Genomic DNA, 23,316 nt, shown 5'->3' with positions numbered 1-23,316 from the left:
TTGTGTGTGTTTTTATGCACTGTGGAGCGGCGATTTCGGCGCCAAACGACGCCATTTTACCGGCGCCCGCTCCGGCCGCATGGTTTACATGCACGGCGGCCATTTTCTTGTAGCCTCCATAGGCTTACATAGAGCGCCCTGGCAGCATCACTTCCTCTTTCCTGGAACACCGATCGAGGCAGCAGCAGCGGCGGGGTCTCCTCAGGTTTTATCCTTCTATTCCTGTTTGCCATTGCCTGTATTCAGTCTGTATATTCCCTGTGGGGGTCTCATTGTGCCTGAGTGTGGTGCGGTGGGCTGCGCTTGCCGCGCTTGCTGAAAGGGGGCAGTTAACCCTTGGTTGTCTGGCATACAGGGGCAATGGATTCTCAGGAGGGCAAGTTTCCCACAGTATTGGTGGAAAGCCAGGGGACCGCTGTTTCCCCCCCAGGGGGGGATTTAGCCACTATTGTGGCTGGCCTTGCTGCCCAGGTGCAAATGCTGGTGGCTGCTCAATCTACTAAACGGCCCAGAGTTGCTCTGTCCTCTGATTCTGAGGGTGAAGGTGATGGGGCTGTTCTAGCAGGGACCCCTTTATCGGGGTCCCGCTCCTCTCTTGATCTAGTGGGGTCTGAGGTGGAGGCTGAAGTTGAGGGGGTCGATAATTCTCCCCCTGGCTCGCCTGAAGAGCTTGCAATCATGGATGAGTTGATTGCTTCCATTAAGCAGACGCTGCTTTCTGTGTTACAACGTGCTCCTTTTGAACAGATCAGGGAGATTTCGTTGTCTCTGTTGTCCAAAAAGGTCGCCTTTTTGGTGGCGATCACTTCGGCTCGCAGAGTGTCGGAACTGGCGGCTTTGTCCTGCAAGTCTCCGTACCTGGTTGTTCATTTGGATAAGGTGGTCTTGCGACCTAATCCTTCTTTTCTGCCGAAACGAGTTTCGGAATTCCATCTTAACGAGGATATTGTTTTGCCTTCGTTGTGCACGAAGCCTAAACATCCAAAGGAGGTGAGATTGCACTCTCTGGATGTTGTTCGGGCGATTAGGGTTTACCTTAAATCGACTGAGTCTTTTCGTAAGACGGACTCCTTGTTTGTTCTTCCAGAGGGTCCTCGGAAGGGCATGGCGGCTTCGGCCTCTACCATCGCCAAATGGATCAGGCAGACCATTGAACAGGCCTATGCCTTGCAGGGGAAGGTTCCCCCTGTGCCTGTGAAGGCGCACTCTACTAGATCACTGAGTACGTCCTGGGCCTGCCGTCATGGGGCTTCTGTAGCCCAGGTGTGTAAGGCGGCGACCTGGTCGACCGTGCACACTTTCACAAAATTCTACAAAGTAGATGTTCAGGCATCGGCGGATGCTTCCTTTGGCCGCAAGGTTCTTAGTGCGGCTGTTCCATAGGGTCCCTTGTTGGGGACTCCTGGCTGTTGGGATATCTTTGTATTCCCTGGTTTTTTTGTCTTTTCCTGGGTTGTTGCTCCTGTTGAGCACTTATTTTTGCTGTTGCCCAGCTGGTTTCCTTCCTTTGGTAAGGTTCCTTTCTTTGATGTGGAGACTGCGTTGCCTTTCGGCGCGGATGCGTTTCCCACCCCTCATGTTTGCACTGCTTTGGGACGTCCCCATATGTGACGAATATGAAGAGGCGGCGACTGTCGGAGGACGTAAGAGAAAACGGAATTTTTGTAAAATCTTACCTGTAAAATTCCTTTCTCTGAGTCCTCCGACAGTCGCCGCCCCCGCCCCTCTTTTGGGGTTGAATGTATACTCTACTGCTATTCCACTAAAACTGAGATATGGTTGCAGGAAGTAGGAGGGTATTGACTGAGGGGACCACCCCTTGAGGGTGGGATATGTTAAAGCTTTATTGTTAACATATTCTGTTGCCTAGCTACTCCTTCGGAGCAAAGTCTAATACCCCATATGTGACGAATATGAAGAGGCGGCGACTGTCGGAGGACTCAGAGAAAGGAATTTTACAGGTAAGATTTTACAAAAATTCCGTTTTTTGACTTACCGTAAAATCCATTTCTCTGATGTTCATTGACGGCACCCACCCCTCTGTGGGGTTGGCTTTCTTCTGACACTGCTTGTAACAAAACTGAGTGCATATAGCTGAGAGTGGGTGTATATCCCTTGGGACTGCCCATAGGCGTCAAGCTTTTTCCTGCCTAGTGTCCTACTCCTTTAGGGAGCAGTATAACCCAATGGTTAGGAAGAATCAGGAGCTGTGTCCATCAGTGAACATCAGAGAAATGGATTTTACGGTAAGTCAAAAATCAAATTTTTCCCCACTGAGATCTAATGTGTTTTCACAGTGTTCCTTTAATTTTTTTGAGCAGTGTATTAGAACTTATAGTGTAAAAGGTGTAAATACCGCGCTAACTTGAAAAAGCTGCTAGCACTACCAACTGACAAAAAATTGGTGACAAAATAAATGTAAAAAAGTGCAGCGCTAATATGAAAAAGTGAACTCTGAATGTTCATATAATTTGTGCATGAATATAAGAAAATAAAAACAAAACTCACTAAAAATGAATATGAGTCAAATGAATATCGAAACATAAATGAGTGAACATGAGTCAAATGAATATCGGAACATAAACGAGTGAACAAAGTCCCATATGAAAATTGAGTCCATATGTGGAAATATATACTAGATTCAGACCATGAAGTGAAAACAATCTGTATTTATCAGATAGAGTAGGTCTGCGGCGGCATATAAGTCCAAAGGGCTTGGTACACAAAACTTCTGTGGGGAATATAAAGTCCAATAATTTTTTCAAAGGGTGTATCCTTTGAAAATGTTTTATGCAACGAAACGTGTCAGTTTCACATCATAATTGGCCTGCCTTGACTATCAATACGGTGTTTACTTGTGGATATCTGTAAGTACATGTCTGCTTTTTAATAAAACGTGTCATAGCAGTTTTACACTATGTACTTCTATTTGGCTTACTTGCATGGTTATTGAATGAGGGACTTACCATTCTACATCTACCCTTGTCTATGAGCTTCTATGAACATTCCCTGTGAACATCAAACTAGAGGAATCCAAGATCTTACCTGCTATGTTTTATTGACCTGTCTGTTCTATGGCAATACAGGTCCACATTATTTGGTAAGCGTGTTTATACCTTATCCTGTTTGGTGACGGAACACAACATATTTTTTTGGATCATCTCTCTCACGGTTGGATTTCACGTTCCCTGCATGTGGAGGGTGCTTGCTAAGTTTATTTCAGCCTATGTGCTATAGGGCACTATGGGGCCCATAAGATCTGGTAAGCACATACATTATTGGCATTCTCCCAGTGGTGATGGGACCTAGATGTTGAAGATCTGTTGCTGGATCCTAGTATCTTTTCATGAGGATTATTCCTGTTTGCCTTTTTACTTATATGCTGCATAGCATTATTGTTTACTGATTCTGGTAAACGCATAGTTTAATTATCTTACTTGGTGATGGGTTGTTTGAACACAATTTTCATTTCTACTGGGTCTTCAGGCGATTTTTTAGTCCCAGAGAAAAATTCTCTATACACCTGCTGGGTGTCTGGTCGATACATGTGCATGCCTGCTATGATACATTGTTGTTAGCGGTATCACACTATATATATATATATATATATATATATATATATATATATATATATATTTTTTTTTTTTTTGCCTACAAAATCTTTTATCGAATGAGGGACTCCTCCTCCTTCTTCTCCTGAGATTGCACATCTATGGAACAAAGTCCGGTGATACTCACTTCAGAGATATCTTGCATCCATCTTCACTGGCCCAATTGACTTGCGTACCGTAAGGTAGTGTAAGTCCACTTGTTCTTGTAAGCGCATATTTATTCCACTACAACGGGGGGGCAAGACCTTATTATCTTCCCTATCTTCCACACATGTGATTGGACTTTATATTCCCCACAGAAGTTTTTGTGTACCAAGCCCTTTGGACTTGTATGCTGCCACAGATCTACTCTATCTGATAAATACAGATTGTTTTCACTTCATGGTCGGAATCTAGTAGATATTTCCACATATGGACTAAATTTTCATATGGGACTTACGTTGTTCACTCATTTATGTTCTGATATTCATTTGACTCATATTCATTTTTAGTGAGTTTTGTTTTTTTATTTTCTTATATTCATGCACAAATTATATGAACATTCAGAGTTCACTTTTTCATATTAGCGCTGCATTTTTTACATTTATTCGAACTTATACTTCGCCACCACCCACTGGCTACCCAATATGGGCTGTGAGTATATGATAGCACTACAAAAGGTTTGAGCAACATAACTAAATGAAAATTAAGTACAACTTCTTGAAAAAAAAAAAAGGGGGGGGGGGGGAGAGAGAATCGAAGGGAAGAAAAGGCAAAGAAAGGAAAAGGAACAAGAAAGAGGTAAAGGACTGTCTTACCACCCGCCTCCACTGCCTACTCTCCTCAGTCAGTTGGAGATACCTAATCCAAAGATCCTAAACACGGTCAAACTTAGTAGTGTTATCCTTCAAGATATTGATCCGCTTTTCATTGAGCGTGATCCATGTCCGTATATTTTTCATAATGGCCATATTTACCACTGGATTCTTCCAAGGAGACGCTAAAGTGGAATAAAGACTGAACATGTTTGGGAGCGTAGGCAACAGGCTCATTAAGTAGAGCTGTCTTAGGGTAATAACCATTGTTGCAGAATAGATCTGGGAATGAACTTTATTCCAAAACTGGCCCTTCTTGGCACAGGGCCACCATATGTGGAACATCGTACCAGATTGACCACATCTCTGAAAGCACAGAGACATATTGCTGCAATTTCTGTTTGTCAATCTGCAGCTAAGTGGACTATGGCAATAAACAAGCAACACAACCCTGTATTTCAGGACCCTAAATCCCTGAACAAGTTCCTTCAAGTTGCAAAATTTTGTATGGAATCCACAAGGTCAATTATTGCCTTTCTGAGACAAGGGGGGAATATCTGTCATCCAAGATGCCTATCTGCATATTCCCATTCACTCAACTTAACAGCACTTTCTGCACTTTGTGGCAGGAGACAAACACTTCCAGTTTGTTGCACTGCCATTTGGCCTATCCTCTGCTCCCAGAGTATTCACGAATGTACGTGCCCCCTTTCTTGCCTCCTTAAGAACTTAGAGCATTTAAGTCACAGGGTATCGTCAAATGTCTCCTGAATGGTTCAACCTCCTTCCTGTTGTCTGCAAATGTTCACAGGATTATTCAGACAGGTCATGCATTTAGTGGAATAATCAACTTCTAAACATTTCCTCTCCAACTTTCCCATTGCCTGGAGTACCTGGGCTTCATTTTAGACACAGCCCAAGCAAAAGTCTTTCTTCCAGAAAACAAACTGGTCTCATGCTTGGCCCTCAAGATGGAAAAAAACATCCCCCTGTGAGATTCTCCATAAGTAATCTGGGCCTCGTGATGGCTTCCTTTAAAGGGTAACTCCACTTTTGTGGGGGAAAAAATATTATAGCTTATACAATTGCGACACAAGTCTTATAGTAGTACAATTCTCCTGCGCTCTACAGGGAGTGCAGAATTATTAGGCAAATGAGTATTTTTGAGGATTAATTTTATTATTGAACAACCATGTTCTCAATGAACCCAAAAAACTCATTAATATCAAAGCTGACTATTTTTGGAAGTAGTTTTTTTTTTAGTTTTAGCTATTTTAGGGGGATATCTGTGTGTGCAGGTGACTATTACTGTGCATAATTATTAGGCAACTTAACAAAAATCAAATATACAGTATACCCATTTCAATTATTTTTTTTACCAGTGAAACCAATATAACATCTCAACATTCACAAATATACATTTCTGACATTCAAAAACAAAACAAAATCAAATCAGTGACCAATATAGCCACCTTTCTTTGCAAGGACACTCAAAAGCCTGCCATCCATGGATTCTGTCAGTGTTTTTGATCTGTTCACCATCAACATTGCGTGCAGCAACAACCACAGCCTCCCAGACACTGTTCAGAGAGGTATACTGTTTTCCCTCCTTGTAAATCTCACATTTGATGATGGACCACAGGTTCTCAATGGGGTTCAGATCAGGTGAACAAGGAGGCCATGTCATTAGCTTTTCTTCTTTTATACCCTTTCTTACCAGCCATGCTGTGGAGTACTTGGGACGCGTGTGATGGAGCATTGTCCTGCATGAAAATCATGTTTTCTCTAGCGCTCATTGACAGACGTAGTCCTCGGTGATACACCACCTTCGGGTTATGTTGCCTCCACAGGAGCAGGACTAGACAGGAAATTAAAAAGCTCTGGCCACACCCCAGGGGCAGTCCCAGAGGGTATATCCTCTCTCTCTCTGCCTCAGCAAATCAGTTATTTTCTGTCTAGTTAGGAGTAAGGACCTAGATACCTTGCTGGGATCTTAGGTCCTGGCAAGAATTTTTTCTTAAAGGATTTTTTAGACAGGTTTTTTTTTTCTCCAGTGTTCCTGTGAGATCTTCAAGCAAGAAAGCTGAACTGGGCGACAGGCTGGATGTTGAGATCCGGTGGTCACCCCAGTTCAGCCTACGAGCGCGTGCAGGCCATAGCTCCGCGCTGGGTCGGCCGCGACAAAGTCCCATTAAAGGACTGTCCACGCGAGTTAAACGTCTCGCTGAAACGCCAAAGACCATGAGTCACGGCGTCCGTATCGGTCGACAGCCCTCCCGCCCCGGTGGAGAGGGGTACTGTCAGGAGTTGGTGCCCGCCTGGTTCCGGTATGGTGAGTAGTATGTTCCCCCTTTCCCCCTGACGGGTTTTGTGGTGAACGCGGGCCCCTCTCTGTATGGTAAGATAGAGTCCCTTTCTATCCTACGACATGACACAGATCCTCCTACTTTGAGTGTGATTTTATGTGTGCAAAAAGCCAGGAGGCTTGGTTTGGGAGCGAACAATCTAATTGTATACATGTTTTAAAGATGTAATCTGTGGCATTCTGGGAATCTTATGGGTTAAGAATAAGCTACCTACCAGTCAGAAGCCACGGACATGTAGACTGCCTTCCTAATCAGATCTCCAGCTATTAGCAGGCCTCCCGAACGGCCATGCGGTCCGCCAGGGCCGGTACCGCCAACCACGCCATATCCCCATGCAGAGAGAGTGTTGTGTGCCCTGCAGCACACCGCTATTCAGTACGGGCCGCCGCCATTTTTTTTGCTGGATCGCACGAGCTGCCATTTTGGCGTAGCCTCGTGTCTCCAGCATGGGGGCGGCCATGTTTGAGGTGATCCAAACACCTCGTGGAGCTTGGGGGAGGCGCCGGAAGGCGTACAGAGGGGCGGAGCCGCCTCCTTTTTTCCTGGGCAGCCAGCCAAAAGACTTCCTGTTTGTCAAGACAGCGCTGTAACCTGTTGCAGTTAAACTCTGAGCATCAAGTGGTGAGCCTGGGGGTCTATCTCTCTCTCTCTCTCGATCGATAGGGATCCCTAGCAGGTAACACTAAGGGGCTTTTGTGGCGCTGGGGGTCGAAAAAAAAAAAAAGTTTTATTTTTGAATTATATTATCCAGGAAGTAACTGGAATTATCATGGACCCTGCCACACATATTCCCCCACCTGTTTCCCTCGAGGGGGCCACGGGACCCGCCGGTGCACAGAGTATAGAGTCATTTACAGCAATTTTTGGAGTCTATGGTGGCTCGGGTGGAGGCGGCCTGTCAGGGACGGGGGTCAAGGAAGCGACCCCCGCCTACCCCTATACCATCTGACACCTCTGACTCAGATTCAGAGGTGGTCACGGCAATTGCAGGTTCCTCTGCAAGGGCTGTTATCCCAGGTAAAGCCCCCTCAGACAGTGAGGAGGACGCTTCTTCTCCTGCTATTATTCAGGAAGAAGCATTGGTGGACGCACTAGTTGTGGCAGTGCAGGAAACCTTAAACCTTGAGGCTTTACCGGCAGAGGCAACTGAAACAGAGATTCCTTTTGGTACTAATAAGCCCATCAAGACGATGAAGGCTTTTCCTGTACCTAAATGTTTCGGTAATCAGATTAAAGGAGAATGGGAGCATTCTAAACATACCTTTACTATTTCCAAGCGTATTGCTAGACGCTATCCGTTTGAGGAATCCATCATTAAGAAATGGACGGTACCACCAGTCGTGGATCCGCCTATTTCCAGGCTGAATAAAGCCACGGTTATTCCAGTGGAGGACACTTCGTCCTTTAAGGATCCGGTGGATCGAAAGATGGAAGCAGAGTCCCGCACCATCTTCTCTCTGATAGGGTCAGCTTTTAGACCAGTAATTGTTATTGGTCTAGTTTCCCAGACACTTACGGAATGGGCGAAAATGGTACGCCAAGAACTTAGGGGAAAAGATATTCCCCAGGAGACATCTGATTTGATGGAACAGATTATACAAGGGCTACAGTTTATCTGTGACGCAGCCTTGGACACTACTCCCTTATTAGGGCATGCATCTAAGACAGCGGTGATCCTCAGACGTGTGCTGTGGTTAAAATGCTGGTCAGCTGACCTAGGTTCCAAAAAGACCTTGACAAATCTCCCCTTTCAGGGGAATCGTCTATTTGGGGCCAACCTAGATGAAATCATTAAGGATGCCACTGGGGGCAAGAGCACTTTTTTGCCACAGGCTGCTAAAGCTAAGGGACCTCGCAACAAGCGAGGACCTTTCTTTACCGCCCATAAAGGGCGCCCGGCTGGTACTAGCGGGAAAGGCAAGACTCCTCCAGGAGGGTTCAAAAAGGGGACCAACCCAGCCAAACCCGAAGCAAAGGAGTACACAGCCTGAAGGTGCGCCCCCACCCGGTTTCAGGGTGGGGGGACGTTTTCACCGGTATTTAGGACATTAGATCGAGCATCAACCACTACTACCGGTGCGATTCTTCCCTTCCAACATTTAAGTACTACAGGAAGCGGTAGTTACCGTTCCCTGAATAGATCTTTTCCTTTACCTTTTCCCAAGATTAGTCCCGATACCTCACAGGAATCGGATCTGGTTGACCAGATAGGCCAAGTAGCCTCTAGTCGGGTGACTTCGGTCCCTGAGGTTCAACCAGAAAAGATCACCTTTCCTGATAACTATCAGGTATCTGATAAATGTGTGGGAACAGAAAACGACCAGACTTTCTCGGATGGTCGGGGCCAGATACCTCTAGGGACGCCTGGTTCAGATTCTATCAGCGCCAGTGGTCCTAGAAATTCTAGGCTGGCCTCCTCAAGCCGGCCTGGCCGACTTGGACATGTTAGTCGTACACGTTCCGTGGGAACTTCGTCTCAGGGAGTGTCTGTGGTCTCAAGGACCAATTTACCATCATGCTTTACAGTCGCTGGGTTTAATGGCCTGGCCATTGAGACCCAAGTACTGAAGGACAGAGGTTTGTCAGCTTCAGTCATTCCTACCCTTATTAAAGCAAGGAAAGCGACTTCCAGCAAAGTCTATTATCACACATGGAAAACTTATATTGCGTGGTGCGAATCTTTAGGATTTCCTCCACGTACCTATTCGGTGTCTCGAATATTGGCCTTTTTGCAACTAGGGGTTGAGCAGAAGCTAGCCTTGAGCACCATCAAGGGTCAAGTTTCAGCATTAGCAATCTTCTTTCAGAAGCCTTTAGCTACCAAATCCTTGGTGCGGAATTTCATCCAGGGGGTGCGGCACCTGGCTCCTCCAGTCCGCGCGCCCTTACCGCCTTGGGATCTTAATTTGGTTTTGTCGGTTCTACAGAAACCTCCCTTTGAAAACATCAGGGAGATTCCCTTGCTTACTTTATCCCAGAAGGTGGCCTTCTTGGTGGCTATTACTTCTGCTCGCAGGGTGTCAGAACTGGCTGCATTATCATGCCAGTCACCATACCTAGTGATTCATAGGGATAAGGTAGTACTTCATCCTAAGCCATCTTTTCTTCCCAAGATGGTTTCAGATTTTCATCTGAATGAAGATATTGTACTACCTTCCTTGTGTCCTCAGCCCAAGCATCATCGGGAACATGCGTTGCATTCCTTAGATGTGGTTCGGGCAATCAGGGTATACCTGAAAGCTACGGAATCATTCCGTAAGACGGATTCACTTTTTGTGATCACGGATGGCCCCAGAAAGGGTTTGCCTGCATCTGCCGCGACCATTGCCAAATGGATTAGACAAACGGTGGTACAGGCTTATTCTATTAAGGGTCAGAGTCCTCCGTTCCCTGTTAGGGCGCACTCCACTCGAGCGCTCAGTACTTCCTGGGCCTTTCGCCATCAGGCGTCAGTGGTCCAGGTATGTAAGGCGGCCACCTGGTCGTCGGTACATACCTTTACAAAGTTCTATAAAATTGATGTGACGGCATCGGCGGATGCCTCATTTGGCCGCAAGGTTTTGCAGGCCGCAATTTGAGGAGACCGGTGGTCTACCTCGAGGGTTTTTTCTGTTTGAAAAAAAAAAAAAAAAAAAAAATTTTTCTCTTTTTTTGTTGAGTCTCATCATTAAGGATGAGCATTGTAAACTTCTAGTTGGCACCGGTTGGGCCTTCTAGATTGGGATTTGATTTCCATTTTCCCACCCCTCAGTTGTGATACTGCTCTGGGACGTCCCGAAGGTGTTGTATCACCGAGGACTACGTCTGTCAATGAGCGCTAGAGAAAAATGGATTTTTGTAAAATCTTACCGTAAAATCCTTTTCTCTTAGCTCATTGACAGACGTAGTCCCCGCCCCTCTGTTTTTTGAGTTGGGTTAAAATCTCTAAAGACTGCTTTTTCACATAACTGATTTGCTGAGGCAGAGAGAGAGAGGATATACCCTCTGGGACTGCCCCTGGGGTGTGGCCAGAGCTTTTTAATTTCCTGTCTAGTCCTGCTCCTGTGGAGGCAACATAACCCGAAGGTGGTGTATCACCGAGGACTACGTCTGTCAATGAGCTAAGAGAAAAGGATTTTACGGTAAGATTTTACAAAAATCCATTTTTTCTTGAAGGATGCAGACTTCTTCCTGTACCACTACTTGAAGAAGGTGTCTTCCAGAAACTGGCAGTAGGACTGGGAGTTGAGCTTGACTCCATCCTCAACCCGAAAATGCCCCACAAGCTCATCTTTGATGATACCAGCCCAACCCAGTACTCCACCTCCACCTTGCTGGCATCTGATTCGGACTGGAGCTCTCTGCCCTTTACCAATCCAGCCACGGGCCCATCCATCTGGCCCATCAAGACTCACTCTCATTTCATCAGTCCATAAAACCTTTGAAAAATCAGTCTTGAGATATTTCTTGGCCCAGTCTTGACGTTTCAGCTTGTGTGTCTTGTTCAGTGGTGGTCGTCTTTCAGCCTTTCTTACCTTGGCCATGTCTCTGAGTATTCACCTTGTGCTTTTGGGCACTCCAGTGATGTTGCAGCTCTGAAATATGGCCAAACTGGTGGCAAGTGGCATCTTGGCAGCTGCATGCTTGACTTTTCTCAGTTCATGGGCTGTTATTTTGCGCCTTGGTTTTTCCACACGCTTCTTGCGACCCTGTTGACTATTTTGAATGAAATGCTTGATTGTTCGATGATCACGCTTCAGAAGCTTTGCAATTTTAAGAGTGCTGCATTCCTCTGCAAGATATCTCACTATTTTTTACTTTTCTGAGCCTGTCAAGTCCTTCTTTTGACCCATTTTGCCCAAGGAAAGGAAGTTGCCTAATAATTATGCACACCTGATATAGGGTGTTGGTCATTAGACCACACCCCTTCTCATTACAGAGATGCATATCACCTAATATGCTTAATTGGTAGTAGGCTTTCAAGCCTATACAGCTTGGAGTAAGACAACATGCATAAAGAGGATGATGTGGTCAAAATACTCATTTGCCTAATAATTCTGCACTCCCTGTAGTGCAATAATGGGAAGGAAGAGGCAAGTTTCCAACAAATATGGATGGGTAGGACTGAAGGTCTTGCTGCCACCTCAGGACCAAGGGTATCCAATACAAACTGAAGAAAAGATAACAAAAAGAGGGGTGCACCGACCTAGTGCATTACCACTAAAAACATTTAATAAAATGGTAAAATGCATAAAATATACTCACAAAAAAGGTGTGATAATACACACATATCAACAATTCTATGTATAAGTAAAGACGTCTCCAAGGAGGCCAGGCACTGCGTAATGATGAAAGGCGTGTGGCAGAACCGCATGGAGCTGCTGTGGCTTAGGCTGACGCGTTTCGAGGGCAAAACCCCTTCCTCAGAGCAAGAAATGCTGCTGCCGCATTAATAAGTAATTGAATAGTATTAAAATACCTTTCCTTTTCAGTCTGCAGCTGCTGTAATTTTCTGAAACTGCAATGCAATATGGCTACCTGGAGTTGTTCTGTACACAGAATGTGTACTGAACACACCCTAGAAACAACATGTCCTGCTTTTGTGACTAGCACTCCAATTTTCCCAGAATTCTGCCTAAGATACAGGTCAGATTTCAGGCATCCCCTGCAACAAAAATGTCATTTTTGGCGAGATACTCCCGATAGGAACATGTCTAAATAGATTCAGGCTCAGCAGATTTCCTCATTAGTGCTCTGCAGCTTCACAGCTGATTGATAATTGAGACCAATCCCATTAAACCTACTCAGTACAGATGAGCAAACACCGATTTCATCAGAATAACAAAATGTAAAACTCTGCAACAAATGTTATAATCCTTGCAATGTACCTAAATCACCCAGAGGGGAATGTTTTTCTTTTTTTTTTTTTTTTTTTCTCAACAAAAGTGGAGTTGCGCTTTAAGTCATTGTTATTCTCCCGGTGGTAGAAGCCGTCCCCGCTGGGTGAAGCCAGTGATTATTGTTAGCGGCTTACCAGCCGCTAGGGATAATAGCATGTAAAATCCACCAGGTTGGTTGTACCCAAGTTGATTGATCAACTTGTTACATTCAGCCTGCCCATATATGGTTCGAATCTTGGCTGGTTTCTACTTAACCAGCCAAGATTCAAACTGTCTATTGACGGCCTTACCTGGGTCACTTGCTTCAACACGCTTACTGATGATGGTGTATGCTAGCTCTCCTGCTTATACTGTTTGTTACACTTTACTCCAGCATCCTGCCCCCATGGAACCACTTCATACCAAAGACCAGTTTGCTAGTACATTTGTATCTTCTAAAGCGGTTGTTTACCTACTCAAGTAGGATTTCACTGTCCTATTGCTTTCCTGTTTCTCTGAAACTGATGCTTTGTATAGAAATGTTTTTCTTAAACTGTACCTGCTTTAACCACTTGCCAACCGCCGCACGCCGATCTACGTCGGCGGTCAGCCCCTCACAGGCAAAGTGACGTAGGGCTACGTCACTAGCTTGTGAGGGTCTAGGGAGCGAGCGCGCGCCGCCGGAGGCGCGCTCCCGCTCCCGCTCCCGCGTGGTCACGGACCCCCCCGCGCGTGTGACCGGCGGACCCGATGTCCGCCGGCCACTCTGCGATCGGCGGGGGAGAGGGAGAAAGTCAGGCAGCTTGTGTAAACAAGCTGCCTGTCATTCTCCCCTCTGTATGAGAGCTGATCATATGGATCTACTATGTAGATCCGTTGATCACTCTGCATACAGCTGAAGCCACAGCCAATCACAGTAAGAATCACGCCCCTAGGGACACACACAGCCCCTCCCTCTCAAATAAAGTTAACCCCTTCACTACCAGTGTATTTTTACAGTAACAGTGCATATATATAGCACTGATTACTGTAGAAATGTCACTGGTAACCCCAAAAGTGTCAAAAATGTCAGTCAAGGGTCCGATCTGTCCGCCGCAATGTCGCAGTACCGCAAAAAAAATCGCAGATCGCCGCCATTACGCGTTAAAAAAAAAAACAACAAAAATGACAAAAATCTTTCCCTTAGTCAGTAAACGCAATAACTTTTGCGCAAACCAATCAAAATACGCTTTTTGCGATTTTTTTTTTTTACCAAACATAGGTAGCATAAAACAAATTGGCCGAAAATGTTAAAAAAAATTTTATTTTTACATTTTTTGGGGGGGGAATTTCATATAAAAAAAAGGGGAAAATATTGCTATTTTTGCAAAATTGACGCTCTTTTTTTGTTTATAGCGCGTGATCAAAAAATCGCACAGGTGATCAAATGCCGCCAAAAGAAAGCTCTGTTTGTGGGAAAAAAAGGACGCCAAATTCGTTTAGGTACAGCGTCGCACGACCGCGCAATTGTCCGTTAAAGTCACGCAGTGCCGAATCGCAAAATACCCCCTGGTCGTTTAGCAGCCAAATCCTCCGGGGCTTAAGTGGTTAAACTTCAATAAAAAATTTGGGAGTCCCACTATTTGCGCAGAGGAATGGGTATCAAAACTTGATGTTCTCTTTTTGTAAAGCTAGGAGCTATTTTGGCAAATACCAACAAAATTCTCAAAAAAGATATAAGAAGCCATTAGGCAAATTTGACCCACTTGTACACAGTAGAAACTGCACTACTGAAGGATTGCTGGCAATTCACAAAGTTCACAAACCAAGGTAAGTGCCTTAATAAATAACTGTTTATTTTAGCCAGCTCCAATGAGATTTTAACACTATAGTTACAGCTGAAACTATTGATTCATCTCCTTGTGTAATCTAAGCCTTATCGTATAGGAAATGAGAAGCAATTGTCGTTCTTTCTGTCAGCAAGTTTTTGTTGTTTTGGTCTTTTTTAATCTTTCTTTGTGTCTTTTCTATTGACATTTATTTTACCTTTTATTTTTAGATGATTCCTAAAGTAAATGAGGTTTCACGACAGCATGAAAGCCATCCTGAGGAGACTGAGGAAGAACTGCGAGAGCACCAAGCATTACATGAAGAGCCATATGTAGAACATGTATCCAAGCTCAAGGAGCAAAGTCTTGGCAGTATTGTGCATGTGAAGCAGGAGAGAGAAGAAAGTGAAGATGAGTCAAATACACATGAGCTAGAGCAGAATAAATTACAAAATGAGCAGGATCTGTTGTTCAGACAGGTATTACACCTTGCTTGTTATACTTTGTCTACTTTCCTAAAACCACCAAAGAAATAGAAAGTAAGGTTTCTATGATTATTACCCACAGCAAACACTACTACTTGAACAGCAACGAATTCATCAGCTGAGAAACTATCAGGCCTCCATTGAAGCTGCTGGATTGGTTATGCCTTTTAGTGGACACAGACCTCTGTCAAGGGCACAGTCTTCACCAGCCTCTGCCTCCTTCCCAATGTCCGTTCAGGAAACTCCCACTAAGCCCAGGTTCACTACAGGTAATTTACTTTGATTTTGGTTAATTATGGATTATAATCTCAAGCTAAATGCTGCTTTCAAGTATGACCTTTGAAATCATTGCAGGTCTTGTGTATGACACCTTGATGCTTAAGCATCAGTGTATCTGCGGAAACACAAATATCCATCCAGAGCATGCTGGCCGAATTCAAAGTATCTGGTCCAGGTTGCAAGAGACTGGTTTGAGGAGCATGTGTGAGGTGAGTATTTAGCAGTCTCTGCACAGAAAGATAGATAATGATTGTTCGGTTAAACCAAATTTATCAACAAACATGTAATAATTATTTAAAGTGGCATTAAACTTAACATGAAAAATTGGATACCTGCATATTTATATATTTTGCAGAAATTACAGATCTGAATCAGTCAAATTTTCCAGTCTAGTCCAATTTTAATTTAGCCTCTTCTCATTCCTGATTGTGCTGTGACTATGATTACTAATCTAACATAGTGCTACAGGCCAGTTATATGCCTAAATGCTATTCACCGGTTTATCCCAACTTGCTTGCAGTGTATACGCGGCAGAAAAGCCACTTTGGAGGAGCTGCAGACTGTCCACTCTGAGGCTCATACTCTTCTCTATGGCACAAACCCTTTGAATCGACAAAAACTGGAGGGTAAGTTCTTGTCTTGGTACCATGTTTGTGTTTAATGCAAAACACTGGAACCTTTCTTGGGCTTTAGTATGATACATTCACTACTGTGCAAAAGTTCTAGGCAGTTGTGAAAAAATGCTTTTACATGAGAATGCTTTCAGAAAAAGAAGTGTTAATAGTTTATATTTATCAATTAACAAAATGGAAAGTACATTAACAGAAGAGAAATCCAAATAAAATTGTTTGGTGTGACCACCCTCTGCCTTCAAAACAGTCTTCTAGGTACACTTGCATACAGTTTTTGAAGGAACTCTGCAGGTAAGTTGTTCCAAACATCTCAGAGAAATAACCAGAGATCTTCTGTGAATGTAGACGGCCTCAAATCCCTATTTCTCCTCATGTAATCCCGGACAGATTCAATGTTGAGATCAGGGCTCTGAAACCATCACTTTTAGGACTCCTTGTTCTTTTTAATGAAGATAGTTCTTAATGACCTTGGTTGTATGTTTGGGGGCATTGTCCTGGTTAAGAATACATTTGTGGGCCAATCACATGCCTCCTTGATGGTATGGCATAATGGATAAGTATCTCCCTTTAATTCTCTGCATTAAAGATACCATTGATTCTGACCAAATCTCGAAACTCCATTTACAGAAACACTGCCCCAAAGTGCAAGGAACTTCGCTGTTATCTGCAGACACTCAGTATTGTATCACTCTCCAGCCGTTCGGCTAACAAACTGCCCCTGCTACAACCAAATATTTAAAATTCTGACTCATCGGTCCAGGGCACCTGCTTTCCATTTTTCCGCACCCCCGGTTCCTATGTTTTTATACATAGTTAAGTCACTTAGCCTTGTTTCCACGTTGGAGGTATGGCTTTTTGGTCACAATTCTTCCATGAAGATGGATGTACCGGAGTCCCACTGGTTTCCTCCTGTTCTGTGCTGATGGCACTGCTAGACATCCTCCGATGTCGAAGGGAAGTAAGCATGATATGTCTCGTCTGCTGCATTAAGTTTCCTTGGCTAACCACTGTGTCTATGGTCCTCATTGTTTCCCATTTCTTTATGCTCCTTCAAAAGAGCTTGAATAGCACATATTGAAACCCCAATCTGTTTTGAGATTGTTGCCTGGGAGAGACCTTGCCGATGCAGTATAAACTACCTTGTGTCTTGTTGCTGTTCTCTGTCTTGCTTTGGTATATGACCTGTGACATTAAACTGTCTTCCTCAACATCACCTTAGTAGCCGAGTTGGGTTGTTCCTCATCTGGTTTTAAGCCTACTACACAGCTGTTTGTTTCAGATAATGACTGTGTTTCAACTGGGACTTCGGTCTCAGTTTTTTATTCTTTTCAGAATATTTGTTTATTTCTCTTTACTCACGATCGCTAGCTAGTGTCAGGGGGATCCTCCTGGTGAACTACAAGTGACAGCCGGATGAGGTTTCGCACTGGATAATCTAGATCCTTATGGTCGCCCAGCCTGGCCAACAAGCATGAGTAGGTAATAGTCCCGCTCTAGGCCTCACAACGACAGAGCCCCTGTGGAGGGACGAGCCTGGGAGTAGTTTTCCTGCCGGGACGCATCGACCTGGAAAGCCTTAAGTCACAACGTACCCTCGGTTGGCAGCACCCCCACTCAGGGTGGGAGGCAGTCTGCCCAGAGCAGAGCCCACCTGGTCCATGGTATGGTAAGTAATGCTGAGCCCCCCATGTCCCTAGCGGCCTCTGGGGGGGGGGGGGAGATGTGGGCCTAATCCGTATTTTTTTCCTAAGCATCCCAAGGAAATCGCCTTGCATTCACTGGATGTGGTTCGGGCGATGAGGGTTTATCTGACGGTAACTGAGTCTTTTAGAAAATTGGATTCTATTTTTGTCCTTACTGAAGGATCTTGTAAGGGTTTGGCTGCGTCTTCTGCGACCATATCCAGATGGATTAGGTAGACGGTTGTTCAGGCCTATTCTTTGAAGGGTCAAGTTCCTCCTTTCCCTGTGAAAGCGCATACTAGAGCGCTGAGTGCTTCTTGGGCTTTTCGCCATCTGGCGCCTGTTACCCAAGTGTGTAAAGCGGCGACTTGGTCGTCTGTGCATACTTTTACAAAATTCTACAAGGTAGATTTATTGGCATCTTCGGATGCCTCCTTTGGCCGCAAGGTTTTGCAGGCTGCTGGTTAAAGATACTTGTTTTTTGTTTTAACCACTTGCCGACCGCCGTCAGTATATTTACTGCGGCAGTCAGCTGCTCCTGGGCAAACCGACGTAGTACTACATCGCTCGCCCAGGAGCCTATAGGGGCGAGCGCGCGCGCGCCGCCAGAGGCGCGCCCCCGCTCGTTCACGGGCATCCACGTGCGTGTGACTGGCGGCTCCGATGTCCGCCGGCCACTCGCAATCTCGCTCAGGAGAGGGAGAAAGGCAGACGGCTGATGTAAACACAGCCGTCTGTCATTCTCCCTTAGATCATGACAGAGGCTATGCGATCCTGCTATGTAGGATCGTATGTCTCTGTTATGATCTAACAAACCACGCTCCTTGACAGAATCCCGCCCCTAGGGATACATTAAACCCACTGATCACCAATAATGTTAACCCCTTCCCTGCCAGTGTTATTTTTACAGTAACAGTGCATATTTATAGCACTGATTACTGTAGTAATGTCACTAGTACCCCCAAAAGTGTCAAAAATGTCAGTCAAGGGTCCGATCTGTCCGCCGCAATGTCGCAGTCCCCGCAAAAAAAAATTGCAGATCGCCGCCATTACTAGTTAAAAAAAAAAAAAACAATAAAAATGACATAAATCTTTCCTGTAGTTAGTAAACGCAATAACTTTTGCGCAAACCAATCAAAATACGCTTATTGCGATTTTTTTTTTTTTTTTTTTACTAAAAATATGTAGCAGAAAACAAATTGGCCTAAAATGTTAAAAAATTTAGATTTTTACCTTTTTGGGGGGGGGATTTCATATAAAAAAAGTGAAAAATTTTATTTTTTCTAAATTGTCACTCTTTTTTTGTTTATAGCGCAAAAAATAAAAATCGCACAGGTGATCAAATACCACCAAAAGAAAGCTCTGTTTGTGGGGGAGAAAAGGACATAAAATGACTCGTTTGAGTACAGCATCGCACGACCGCGTAATTGTCCGTTAGTCACCCAGTGCCGAATCGCAAAATAGGGCTTGGTCTTTGAGCAGCCAAATCCTCCGGGGCTTAAGTGGTTAAGGGGTGATTTTTTTTCTTTCATGGGTAACCTCCTGTTACTGGCTGAGCTGTTTTGTTACCCAGTTGGCTACGTTTTTAGCCTTGGAAATACGTTAACTATTGTTGGTTGCGTTTCATCCCACCTCTCATGCCTATACTGCTTTGGGACGTCCCAATGGTAAAGAAGCATAGCTGCTGTGTCTGTAATGGGACGATAGCAAAAACTGGATTTTTTTAAGAACTTACCGTAAAATCCTTTTCTCTGAAGTCCAGTGACAGACGCAGCACCCGCCCCTCTGTTATGGGGATGGTTTGTGTCGTCTTTTCACTGCTTGCTACGAAACTGATTTGAGAGCACAGTGTGTGCGGGGTTATGCCGAGAAGGACAACCCCTATAGGCGTGTCAGTGAATTTTTTCACTGCCTAGTCTACTCCTGTAAATAGTGCATAACCCCAATGGTAAAGAAGCATAGCTGCTGCGTCTGTCAATGGACTTCAGAGAAAAGGATTTTTATGGTAAGTTGTTCAAAAATCCAGTTTTTTTTAAACCAATCCTACTTTATAGCATTTTTCCACCCCTGCCTAATACTTTTGCACAGTACTGTATACCTGATACAAACCCTACTCTTGGCTTTGTGTGTAAGGAATAAAAGTAAATAGTTAAACCTTTTTTTTTTCATGTTACATGCTTTTGAATATATTTTCAAACCTGTAATCTTAAAAAAAAAAATACCACATTTGCACTTTAACCTTTAGTTGTTGAGATTTGCACTATTTGCAGTATAGCTATTAGCGTGATTGTGATTTGCTGACTTCAGAATGCTGTTTTGGGGTTTATGTATAGGGCCCTTATTCGTGCTGATGCTACTAACTCTCTCCTCTAAACATTCCCCTTTCCTCATGCAGGATCTTTGACCTCCATGTTTGTTCGTCTCCCATGTGGCGGAGTTGGGGTGAGTGTTCACTGTGTTGCTCCTTTAATGGCAATTTGGTTTTATATCTTTTGGTATTCAGGCTTTTCACATGCAAATAACTGTTGAAGTGAATATTTGTGTAATAGAAGATCTGACAACTGAAATGGTGTTTGTAACTTGTAATTTATTTACTTTTCTATTGAATAACACAAGAAGTATTTTACCTGATGTTAAACTGCCACCTGTGGGAGTATTGCACATTGGCAAACAAAAAGTAGGCCAGCCTGGATAACATTGCTCCCGCTACCAGCATGCCCCAGTGAATGGACATGTTTAATCCATTCTTATGATCTTTTTGTTTGGAAGATTTTTTCTATCAACAGTTACTGGTAGAATCAGGACTGACCTCACAGCCCCTTCAGTTAGCCAACAAGCACAGGTTTTCCCATTTTCAATAAGTATACTGGTGACCACTCCACAACAGTCCTGCATTGAGCAGATGCTAACTCTCTCTGTTCCAGTTAGCACAAGACTACTTTCAAGTCAGGCCGGTATGTCTGCAAATACCTTGTGGAGTTATCAGGCCAGAGCCGTGTCAGTGTTCCTGTCTCCACCGCTGAAGACTCATTGTTTTGTGTACCTAGTAGACTTTATGCGATGTTGAGTTTTTTTTTTTTGCATGTTTTCTACAGAAGCAGTTTAGCTGACTAACGGTTTTGTGAGTTAAAATTCTCTTTTTACTTTTGGGCTTGCTTCATACTTAATTTGCAAACCCCACATGGGGTAGCCCATCTTTATTTTTTTTTTATGTCAGGTTAATATTTGGCAATTCTGCCGCATGTTCTACTCCAGATCAGAACCATGGCAGTGCTCTGTCTGTTCCTATGTCTGCGTTGACCTATTCTTGCTCTGTCAGGTTGGAGAAACCCTCATTTTTATTACTCGAAGGCCTTTGTGTTTACCTTGTGACATCACTTTCGCTTTGCCTTCCCAACACTTTCGTGGGTTTGATAACATCACACCTTGAGGTTATAGTGCGCTCCTGCTGATACTTTATCCTCTCCTGCTACACTGGGCTAGTGATGTCACAAACAGAACTGGTGCAGTTACAGCCAGGCAAGAGCAAGTTTCATGCAGCTGGGTCATTGTGTCACTCACACTGTGACTGATAGATGGGAGGTCAGCGACACCTCAGTTGTGGTGTGATTGATTTGCTAAACATATACATAAAGCACACGCTTTCCTGGCTCCCAACTGTAACTGTGCCATGTCTTTTGACATCACTAGTCTTCACTGGGACATAAACAACATCCACCACCACCACCGATATGGCTGATATTTTGACACAACTATTGGGCGTTTTCCTCTAGAGGGGGCCATGTAACTACTGGGTGTTACCGTTCACCCAGGGGTTACCAATGTCTGTATTCTCCCTCAACTGGTAAATCTGACACTGACATGCTGGACTTGACTGGTTCATTCGGGGACCCCTATGTGGATCCGCTATCAGATATGAATTCTGCACCAGATTGTGATAAAAGGCATTCCAGTATTCCTTATTGCTCTGATGTGGCCCAGATAGGTGTGGAATGCTGACCAAAGACTAGCGGATGCTCTGAAGGCTCTTTCAGATCTTCAGTATCTTCTTCATTACTGACTGATTTACCATCTGAGTTCACTGGCTGGGTCATCTGGCATGGTTGTTGAAGTCCAAGGGGCCAAGATACCCCTCTGAAGTCAGCCAGCCAGCAGAGGGGGATCTCTGCTCCCTCTGCTTCTCTCCATTGATCTGGGGCAGCCAGCACAGGGGGATCACGTGACCACACAGCTGCGGTGTGACAAAAGGTATCAAGCCATTTCATTTTCTGATTTTGCATATGGACAAGATGGTGTTGAGGCCCAGGAATTCTTTCTTGCCTAAGATAACTTCAGCCTTTCGATCTCAACCAGAACATTGTCTTTTCCTCCGTCTGTTGAGCTCTAGTCACCTAATATAGCCACAGCTTCTTTCAGAAATATTTATTTGCTCTTTATCATTATAAAAGGTTTGCCTAGGATTCACCAACTTCTCCTTCCACTATCTCTAGATGACTGATTGCATACAAATTTAAAGTGTTTAGGTTTGACCTCATATTCTATGGTTTGTGTAAATGTAAAGGAAAATTGTACAAGAAAGTCATATAATGTATTGCCACCCTTATGCATGCCTTTCAATAGTGAATGCTAGTGAAGGATTTGGAGAATCCTTTGATAAATGTATCAAGAAAGTTACTAGAGAGCAAGTGCTTCTACTCCACAAAAAAAACGCATAAGCTTACTAATACTAGAGCTACTACTTCTTCTCACTGAAAGGGGGTTCTTTTGCTTCTCCCAGGCATCCTCCTCCTAAGTCAAAGTTCAGTCCATCCTTTAATCACAAGCCTTGGACTGAAAACTCTCCAAGCCTACCCAGACGCTTTCTCCACAATAATGTGGCACCCTCACTGTACAAAGTGGGGGGACGTCAGGTGGCCTTTGCACCAGCTTGGATCATAGATGTGCCGGACCTCTGTGTTCAATCTGTCATTTCCTGGGGATACAAAATAAAATTTTTATCACTGCCCCCTCCTTAATTCCCACTGTCCAATCTGCCATTTTCACTTCAAAGACACCCACACTTGTGAAATGTCCTGAATCAACAAGCACAAGGAGTAGTAATCCCAGTTCCTGCAGAAGAAAATTTAAGTTTTACTGGATACAAAATCCCTGAACAGATATCTGCATGTCCCCAAATGTTGCATGTAGTAATAATAATTTTCCTCACATCCTGGCATTGACCAGTATCTGGTTCTTAGTACTCTAAAGGTTCAGATCTCTGCCTTATCCAGCCTTTTTCCAAACGTTTTGGCTTTGCTGTCTTGTCCACTCCTTTTATACAAGGATTTGCTCATGTTAATCCCCAGCTTCAACCTCCTGTTTCTCCCTGGGATCTGAATCTGGCACTTTAGGTTCTTCAAAAACCTATTTTTGAACCATTTTGTGATATCCCGTTAAGGAATTTCACAAGTAAGGTGGCCTTTTTGGTTGCCATTACTTTCCTCAGGCATGTCTGTGTGTTGGCCCTTTGTAAGAAGCCTTTTCTTATCATATATAGGTACAACATAGTCCTGAGACCCAAACCCCTTTTCATCTCTAAGGTGTGGTCCCTTCCTTTCACCTCATTGAGTACATTGTCCTCCCTTCTCTATGTCCTACTCTAAAACACGCCAAGGAGATTTCATTCCACTGCCTGGTTGTGATAAGAGCAGTTGGGATCTACCTATCTGCTGCATCTTCCTGCGAAAACATCTAAAACAGTCCCTTTTTGTTTTCCCTGAAAGTCCAAAGAAGGAACATCCTGCTTCCTTTTCCACCAATGC

At 44.2% G+C, this 23,316-nt stretch overlaps 1 protein-coding gene across 6 annotated transcripts in view; it reads left to right on the top strand.

Annotated features, from left to right (window-relative positions):
* HDAC4 (histone deacetylase 4) overlaps window positions 1-23,316 on the top strand; it is a 666,648-nt gene that overhangs the window by 470,321 nt on the left and 173,011 nt on the right. For all 6 annotated transcript variants that reach the window (XM_082260868.1, XM_082260870.1, XM_082260869.1 and 3 more), the window contains 5 exons: window positions 14,668-14,916; window positions 15,005-15,191; window positions 15,277-15,410; window positions 15,722-15,827; window positions 19,911-19,957. In XM_082260868.1, coding sequence (XP_082116994.1) covers window positions 14,668-14,916; window positions 15,005-15,191; window positions 15,277-15,410; window positions 15,722-15,827; window positions 19,911-19,957 — 723 coding nt within the window. The remainder of the gene's footprint in view (window positions 1-14,667; window positions 14,917-15,004; window positions 15,192-15,276; window positions 15,411-15,721; window positions 15,828-19,910; window positions 19,958-23,316) is intronic.

This window comes from Pelophylax lessonae (genome assembly GCF_965119305.1).
Source record: "Pelophylax lessonae genome assembly, chromosome: 6".
Lineage (NCBI taxonomy): Eukaryota > Metazoa > Chordata > Amphibia > Anura > Ranidae > Pelophylax > Pelophylax lessonae.
This window is presented reverse-complemented; position numbering and strand designations above follow the sequence as displayed.